This window comes from Homalodisca vitripennis, chromosome 3, assembly GCF_021130785.1.
Source record: "Homalodisca vitripennis isolate AUS2020 chromosome 3, UT_GWSS_2.1, whole genome shotgun sequence".
In the NCBI taxonomy this organism is placed as follows: Eukaryota; Metazoa; Arthropoda; class Insecta; order Hemiptera; family Cicadellidae; genus Homalodisca; species Homalodisca vitripennis.
This window is the reverse complement of record NC_060209.1, coordinates 133,153,569-133,163,238: the sequence shown is the minus strand read 5'-3', so window position 1 is coordinate 133,163,238 and position 9,670 is coordinate 133,153,569. Positions and strand designations below refer to the sequence as shown.

The window sequence follows — 9,670 nt, the reverse complement described above, 5'->3', positions numbered from 1 at the left end:
AGACGACCATATTTGCTCCTCTTACAGTTATAGTGTTGTTTCTTTCTCACAAATTTCACATAATGGATTTTTCCAACATGTTGAAGTCACGTAAAACATTTCATCATCTTTCAAAGCAATTTAATGTAGTTTTCTAAAATTGACTGCCATTTTTAATAATCAAATGTTACTTATATGTAAAATTGAAATATTACCTTACATTTATTATTTGAAAGTGTCTACAGCTGTTGATATAGATTATTTAAGTTACGGTATTTGTTAAAAATAATTAATCAGTATCGATTGATTATATTGGTAGTTATCGTTTGCCAATTTTGATATAAAAAACCGGGTCCGCTTATTGTACCCTACCCGTTAAATTAAATAAATAGTAAAAACAAATTATTCATTTGATAAAAACGATCAAAACATTCAATAACAACAACAGAATATCCAGTGTAGTATTCTTATTAAAGTACCCCTTTTTGAAATTTATTAAGTTTTTTCACATGTAATACATTATATGAGTATAAAAGCACACTGAATCCTTTCAAATATATAAATCAGTATTTCAGTATCAGTGAGGATATGAGTTTTTCAGGACTAATCAAGTAATCAGTACTAGAAAACATCTTATCTTGTAATCATATGTAGTGTAGTACTAAATACAAAGTAGATAGTACTTATCAGCGATTAGGTCTAATCTACCTTAGAAAATGTCCTACAATATAAGATTGTCAGAATTTGACTCCGAAGATTCCCTTTGAAGCAGTCGACAAGAACTATGCTAGAAGAAATTTCACTTTATTTAAATTTGATTAAAAAAAGTTTACTATAAATTTAAAGACTAATATAAAACCCATCTTAATTCTCATTTGACAGAAGTGGACTTCGCTGACCTGTGATATATCTTTGGGAAACAAAAAAATTAAGTATAGAACAAAACATACTAAGGACAAAGTAAATTAGAATGGCCGTAATTATAAACTTTTTGACGTATTTTCTTGATCGTAGCAACAAGGCAAACTCAATATTGGTGTCGGAAAAATATCACTTGAACCAGCAGTGATCTTAAACGTGCAACACTTACTAAATTGTGTGCAAAGTAGTGGGTAGCAGTGCACATATATAAGAAATAGTGTATACCTAGTCCTTTTACTATACATTTAAAGACTGTTATGAAACCTAAATTAGTTTTCTTTTGACATTAGTAGGCTTCTCAGAGCTGGGTATGTATATATATTTTCTTGATCGGAAGAGAGGCAAAATCAGCTTTAGAACAAAAATATTAAGACCGGAGTAAATTAAAATGACCATACATATACACTTTTTAAAATATTTTCTTGTTGTGGGAAGAAGGCAAACTTGACATTGGTGTCGGAAATATAATTCACTCAAACCAGAAGTGCTCGCAAAGGTGCAAAACCTATGAAATTGCGTGCACAACCACAGGTAACTGCTAGTTTTATATATTTATATATCTCTATGTAAAGCGTAGATTATTTCAGCAAAGCTTGATAAAATTATTGGTTTTGTAACAGAATTGTTTCAAAAAAATACCAACAGGAATTTATTAAATTTATTACCTTTGTAACTTTTTACATTTTTAAAATTAAGTTGTCTTGTATTTTTCGTGTTTATGCTGACTTATGATTTAGCAATTTATTTATTTATTCACGGTAAACACCATTTTACAACAGACAATAATGCACAAGATTGCAGTACACAAAGAAATCTTGTAAAATTTAAGCAGAAAGTTCAGTTGCAACAAGTGACAATTATAATCATGCATCGAACATGAGTATACAACACCAGCTCAAAAAGTAAATAAATAGACTACACAATATAAAAACAACAAACTCATAGTAAAATAAAACTATAAGTATAATAATAGGTACTTTGGGATTATACCGACCACACCCAGACATGAATCGTTATTTCACATTTCGTTTCTACTGATTACTAGATTAGCGTAGAACAATATTTCGTCAATATAAAACAGGAATTGTCTTATCGCAAACACCTCCCCATCCTCAGACAGAGGTCAAAGTCGAGCGTCTAGTAGATAACGTGATTGCAGAGTCTCGCCGCCCGTTCAGCTGGTGCATCGCTTTGTTGTACTTCCGTGTTTTACCTCTACATTTCTCCAAACACAAAAATTCAACAAAAACAAACATTTACCAAACTAAACTTTTTATTAAAAAAACACTCAAAACTTGTTTTTATTCTTGATCACATTCCGCCACCCAAAATGCGAGTGCCTCCGGCCATCAGCGCGGGCTTCGGCAGCACCTTCGGTGCTGCCCCGCGCTGATGTCGACGAAAGAAAAACATCCCTCGAGATAGTACCTATCAGTAAAATATCAAATTCTAGAGGGGCTAATCAGAAATATAAATTGAATTGTAATGGAAAGGCAATGATGTACCGTGCAAATCACGTGATGCCGCGCGGCCTGCCGTAATCAGGATTCTCGAGAAAGATAAGATAACAGCGACAACAATACCGATCACAATACCTGGAAATGCTTGTAAGTTTGTAATTTTGTAATTGAAGAGTTGTTTTTTCGTTCTATCATGTTTGTTTCTATAAATTTCTATTTTTGTGTTCTTCATACTGGTGTGGTCGGTATAATCCCAAAGTACCTAATAATCATATACCAAGCAATGATAAAAACTTAACAAATAAGTTAGGTAAGAAAAAGCAATACAAGTACAATATATTGTATTACAAAATTCATGTTTTTGATAATTTGCTACTTTTTTGTTGAAATATTATATATTTTTACTCAATGTTTCATATTTTCTTATTATATGGTAAATTCTGTAACTTTGACTATTTTGGTTTTACTAAATAATATTGTTAAACAACAGAAAACTCAATATTTGTACTTTAGCATTAAATTGCTTAGAAAGTACGTTTTTCTAGGTACTTTTTGTATGAATGCTATTTTCCAGTTCTATATTCAACTTCTGCATACTTTTACAAAAAAAAATACATTTAATAAATGTACACTTGCATAAAGCATATTTTATAACACTAAAAATCCCTTGAAAATCAGCCAAAATGGACACTTCTATACAGAAGTTACTATATTGGAGGATGGAGGATTAAAATTCCACAGAATTTGGTCATTAATGAATGAGAACTGTAATCTAAAACGTAACCATTGAAAGTTATTCATACTACGTTTGGACGGCCATTCTTTTGTGATGTGTCTGAAGAAGATATCTTGGATATCGAAAGGCCTCACAAAACAATAAAATGTATTAAATATTGGTTTTATGTTTTTAATGTAATTTAACCACTGTTATAACTTAGATATTAAAATGTTTCAGTTACCATGGAGATAGGTTCACGGCCAATGGAAACAGCACAAATTGAGTTCACTGACAGTCGTTTCACAACCCATAGTTTCTCGGAGAAGGTAGGAAGCACTGGTGTACTGTTCAAGGTATTGAAGATGAAGGATAGTTTATTTGTGTGGATTGGCTCTAGTCAGGAGCCTAAACTGGTGAACATGTGTGTTGCTATGAAGAATCCGTATGAATCTCTTCCACTAACAACTCAAGTGTTGGGCTCTCGGACAGATGAGATGTCTCCGGGCTTGGCCTCCCAGCTTACCAGACGCCTCAATAAACCTGTGTTTGTCGGAGTTAACGTTGAACTGGACCGCTTCTTATTTCCTGAAGTTACCAAGAGGCTGAATGAAGAAATAAAAAAACACCCAGAATGTTTTTAGGTAAAAAATGCTATTGTTAATAAAAGTTTTTATATTACACCAATTTTATTTAATCTCCTAAAAACATTGATTGGTAAAGTAATATATACAGAACATGTTCTGAGTGCATAGATTATTGTATAAATAAACAAGAAGAATTGAAACTAAAAACTAATAATTTATAAAAACAAATTTAATAAGTACGAAATACGAATAAATTTGTTTTGGAAAAATGATAATAAAGAATATGTAGATTTTGCACTCAGTTATCTTTGGGTTTTTACCATATGTTGATTAAGTTCTTAATTTCATATCAAGCTTGATTGATTATTTACTAAACAGTGTGCTTGAAAGTCCCGGAACAGTTTAATAATTATTTAACCATTTCTTGTAAATCATTAAAACTTGGTATAACTATATGGGTAATATATCAATATTACCCATATAGTTCTAATTTTTTATGTGATTTGTCAAATTTTTATCTCATCAAGGAGCAAGGAGGCAGAATAAAATCTTAAATTAGAGCACAGGTCGAGATTTTCACTAAATTGAAGGCCTTTTTTAGTAGAACACAATGCCATGAATCGGACCTTAAAAGGTTTACCCTATCAAAATGGTATTTTAGTGTCTCTTAAAATATACAAATTAGTATAGCATACTATTTTATTTCTTAAAGATAACATTAATTTAGTATAGTTAAATTAAAAATCAAGTAGTTACAGTTACAGTAAATGTTCAAAATGCTCTTCACGTGTCTGTTGGCAATATCCCTATCTTTGGTAGAAATCAACATTTTGTAACATAATAAAAATTCTATTTATTAGTATTTGCGGAGTTTCTTCATTGACACGGAATTAGTTCTTGTATGTTGGCAGGCTTAATTATGTAAACATTTTGTTTTATATAATTCCATAAAAAGAAATCTAAATGGTTTAAACGTGGTAGTAATCTTAGTGGCCATTTAAATGCTACTCTATGTCCTATCCAATGATTCGGAAGCTCTGTTCAGCAACTCATGTACTTGTAGTGCATAATGAAGTGGTGTCTAATCCTGTTGAATGAAATGAAGTGAAAATAATCTTTATTCCTAATTTGTATATATGTGCAAAGAATGGTGTGAACTGATAGAACAACTATTCTATTACAAGAATGTAATCCTTATCGTAAAATTAAAATTATCATTAAAAATTGTTATTGTTTTAAGTAAAGTTTTTAAGTGTGAAAGTCTTGGTGGAAAAATTTGCCAATTGAATATAAAGGTTTAGATAAAAAGTATTTTTAAGATTTTTAAATTTGGTAATATTTTTGAAATCTTTTAAAATAGTTGGAAGGGCGTTATAACACTTTATACCAACGTATGTTGGTTTTTTCTCAGAGAACTTGTGTGTCTTTAATATGTAGCTTTAAAAACGCTACATTACTCCCCCTCCTTTACTTCTAAATACAGCCCAGCAGTTGATAAAAATATTTTAACACCAATTAGCAATTCAAAATGTTTTTAAAACGTACATCATTTAGTTACCCACAAATGTTTTTGAAACAGACAGAACAGTTAAACAAATAATGGTTGACCCGCTATAAAAGGAATGAAAGTCAATGACTCGAGATAGTGAATCCTAATACCCACACAATTCTAATTTTACTATATCTACTGCAGGTCATTCGTTCCCAGCCCAAGGTATTTTGACCCTTCCGATATCCTCCTGTCGACGTTTATGTTTGGCTTAGTTGTTTCAGTCAGTTCGTGCGCGTCTCCTCAGCCGTGTCTTACCTTGAGTCCGTCGCGTAGCTCAACACCCATTACTGATGGAACCGCCGTCCGCGGTATGTGACCAGTGTTAGTGAGTGTAGTTCCGCATCTTACCTCCACAGCATTCCCTCAAATAAACAGAACATAATCTCTTACTATGACATAAGTCCCCTTTGTTACCATTTATGTCAGAATTTCAGAGCTTGTCTCGTTTCGTTTTCAAAAGTTTTTATTTTTATCCAACTCGAAGATTGCTCATTCTTTCCTTCATAAACTTTATTAAACTATTTAAGACTCTTTATTTTATTACTAACAAGTTTACATTGGATAACGGGGGGGGGGGGGGTTGACGTAAATTTCTTCTCTCATTCATTCACAATAAATAAATAAAAACATGAGATTGGACACACAAGAAAGGAATGTTAGTACATCAATAATATAATGTCTTTATTATTATATCAGACAGTATAATGGTTGTAGACACTATTATTAAATACTACATTTCTAAATTTTTAAAGTCCTGAGGCCATGTAATTCTACTCTTCATGTAATATTTATTTATATGTCATAAAAATTCGCTTTTTCTTTTAATACCTGAAAGAAAACACAAAACCTTGACTTGGCCTATGGTTACTCAATTATGACATTTTACTATGGGGTTTATTTATTTTTTTGCTGAAAGAAAAAAGTGTCCAATTTTTGTTGAATTAATGTTCACTTAAGGGGGTCTCAAATCTTGTAGATGCACTCTTTTCAAAATTTTTAAGTCCTTGGTGTGCTGAATTATATAACTGTTCTCTGAGATAATAATCACAATCCTGTATGGTCCATCAAATTTCCTATCCAATTTATTTCTGTGGAGGTTAAGTGGTAGAGAGGACTTTTAAGTCCTAACTTCGCCTCTGTAAATAAAGGCATTTTTCATTTCATTTCAGGTATTTTACAAAACACTTCATCATTATTTTTAAACTTTCGATGGTTTCTATTATAGGGTCTTAACTTCGAATTTCTAATAAACTGTTTATTTAAATTTTCTAATGCCTCTGCATATTTTTGACATGTTTCCTTTGGCACTAAATTTTCAAAAATTGATTTCAAGTTCCACTTTAGATCCAACTCATTGTTAGGTTTTAAATTAAACATTAAAGAATATGCGCTACACCTGGTACTACTGTCATTCACACACGAGTTAACTGCTTGTTAAATCTTACTTAAATCAGCGTCCCAGTTCTTTTTGCTATCAGTATACAAGCATGTCAAAATTGAATTTAAGTTTCTTAAATATCTTTCAGATTTGTTACCCTGGGGGTTGTACGGGATTGTAGTAATCAATTTCACACCCCATTTGAAAAGATTTTCCCTTAATTCCTCGCTGGTTAAGTAAGTGGCGTTGTCGCTTAAAATAACTTTTTAACCAAAGTTTTTTTTTTTTTAATATTACTCTCTAAAGCTTACAACACCATACCTGAATTTACTTTCCTGAGAGGCATGACCCAATTGCACCTTGTGAAGTCGTCCACCATGATTAGGATGAATTAATTCCGCCTTGAAGATCTAGACAGAGGTCCAAATACATCCATTTAGACTTTCTGTAGTGGATGTGCCGAAATGCCTGTATGCAGCTCACCACGCGCCAATTAGTAAGTTTACTCCATAATTTTCTAAGTTTGTCTACAGTATTAGTTTATACATCACAGAACCACAGTTCATAAATTAATTCATCCTTACTTAAAAAATCCACTTTGAAAGCCATTTTTGGTTAAATAAATTTTACTTAACTATCACAACTTAATTGTATACAACACAAGTTCTTGCCAAAGTTTTCTCTATAACAGTTTGTATAAGTTTATTAAAAATTCACTGGATGCATTACAAGCAGAGTGGCGCAGTCAATATAACGACTTGGATTGTAGATATTAATATTTAAATTATCAATGAGACATCCAAGACGATATAAAATATTTTTTGATTAGTAAGCTCCGAGAGAATATTCAGTACAATTTATTACTAAATTGTTAACTATTACATATTATCTGGTTTGTCTAAAATAAAAATCACAGTTCTAAATAAAAATAATCGATTTATTTTAAACTGGCAAATTAATAAACGTACAATGTTTCAGAATCTTCATCACTCTATTTTCCACAAAGAATTGACAAACTGTTTAGTAATTTTAAAAGGTCCTTTGGCAAGAAATAAAATAATAGTTTTCAGATAAAAATCAAATGCCGCTTGGAAATAACTAAAATAAAAATGTTCACTTCTAAGTTCACTCAAAATTCAAAATAAAAATCAAGCTTCTCTTTCCACTAGTTATACCTTAACTTTCAAGTCTTTACAATTCAGATACAACTCTCAAACAGTTATTAAGTTCAATTAATTTCCAATTAATAATTCACAATAAAACAGTACAAATTAAATATTAATAAATAACAAGATTTCCAAAATTCAATCAAAGTTATTAACAAAGTTCAATTTTAATTCACTTTTCTTGCAAGTTTGAACCAAATGTAACTTGTTTGATTCTATTGTGCTCTATTGTTCATAAAGAATCAGGTATGCAGATTGCTCTGTAGTTTCTATAAATTTAATTTTTCCTATAAAAAAGACAACAAAATTGATTTAGTATCAGATCTGGAAGACTATTTCAATATAACGTACAATAAATTTGGTGCTTAATGGGGAAAAAATTTAGAAACACGGCGCACTGTAATCAACTTAATTCACGACAATAACCAAAAGAAGGGCGAAAATTATGAGCTGGCGGTTTTATAGTTCCCCTACCTTCCCTTCTGATGGACATCCGCGGCGTTCTCTCATTGGCCCAGCCGCATCCAACTCGAGAACAATAGCCTTCTCAGATCTAACGTAACTGCAGTACAAGACAAGTTCTAATCCATTCAAGGCAGTGAACCGCCTTCCTAATAATTTAAAATTACCAGCACTAACTTGCCAAAGGATTACATATTCGTTTTTATCCTAACTTCTCACATTCTAATTAAAATTAAATCCCAATATTTCTTTCTCTAAATTGTTATGTAATTTGTTTTAATTTTTTTTAAATCAACCAATGTAGCTTTAAAAACGCTACAGTACCTATTAATTTGCTTTGTAAAGTGCTATGTGTCAATAAGATAGTTACTTATTTCAGCAAGTTTTATGGGATATTGACCAAAACTTTGGACAAAGTTGCTGGAAAAATTAAAATTATTAAACTACCAATTCTAAAATGATGTTTGCAAGATAAGGTTGTTAAAGCTGTAGTAGTGGCAATCCCACTATAGAGCAGCAAAGCTTGGTGTATTCCCAATCCTAGTAGGGCAAGGTAGGGTTGCATAAAATTGACTACTTGAACTCCTGTGATTGAAATCACTAAACATTTCAATTTAATTATTATAATTTACATGTCCAATTAAATACAAATATTGCTCCTCTATGCATCTGTCTGGCTGCCGAGCCACCAACAGCTGTCACTAAGAAAATTGTGTATTGCTGAGTTTGTTAATATTGCACAATGTCATTGTTGCTTGTGGTGAATAGGGAGATAAACACTGACAGTGATTCAGATTTATTTGTTTCTGAATCTTGTGACGATCTATACAATGATGACACAGACAATAGGTCTTCAACATCTAAAAGAGAATTTTCTAAAGAAGGAAACATACCCAGGACAGAAGAATGATTCCTCTGACGGTGATGATTCCACCCCAGCACCAATCTTTAAGAGGTTAACTCAAAGCCAAAACACTGTTTTCACACACTTATGTCATTTGGTATTTTTATCACGAAAACGTCCAAACTAAGATATGTAAATAATGCCTCACAAAGGGTTAAAAGATTAATCAAAGGAAGTTTGGATCAGATTTTATACACATGTATGTGCGTGTGGTAGCATCTATTTCATATTTAGCAGTAAGTTTCAAAATACACTGTTACTATTGTGCTCGTATTACCATAAGTTATTATGAATTATTGTAACATAATAAAATATTATCCTTAGCATATCTTAGTTAAATGTGCTGGCCACATTGTCAGTTCAGTTAATACCTGAGCTTATAATACCCTTTGAAGGCCAGTTACAGCTTTAAAATTCTAAACATCTGTTCAATATTAGTTGAAACAAAGGTTTGCTGTATCTGAATATAGTCTGCTTATTTGGGTAAACAAACAACTTAAGTGAATCTAACTCAAGGAAGGGGTAAAATTAAATATACAACTTAAA

General features: G+C 31.5%; 1 protein-coding gene across 1 annotated transcript; it reads left to right on the top strand.

The window, feature by feature from the left end:
• The first annotated feature begins 1,377 nt into the window (after nucleotides 1-1,377).
• Nucleotides 1,378-3,758, top strand: LOC124357532 (proteasome assembly chaperone 4-like). The gene is made up of 2 exons (XM_046809421.1): nucleotides 1,378-1,431; nucleotides 3,316-3,758. The coding sequence occupies exon 2, from the start codon at nucleotides 3,321-3,323 to the stop codon at nucleotides 3,717-3,719; it is 399 nt and encodes a 132-aa protein (XP_046665377.1). The 5' UTR covers nucleotides 1,378-1,431; nucleotides 3,316-3,320; the 3' UTR covers nucleotides 3,720-3,758.
• The last annotated feature ends 5,912 nt before the right edge of the window (nucleotides 3,759-9,670 follow it).

Bases quoted from the DNA above. Each gene is read 5' to 3' on its own strand.
- LOC124357532 (XM_046809421.1), top strand. From the start codon at position 3,321: ATGGAGATAGGTTCACGGCCAATGGAAACAGCACAAATTGAGTTCACT.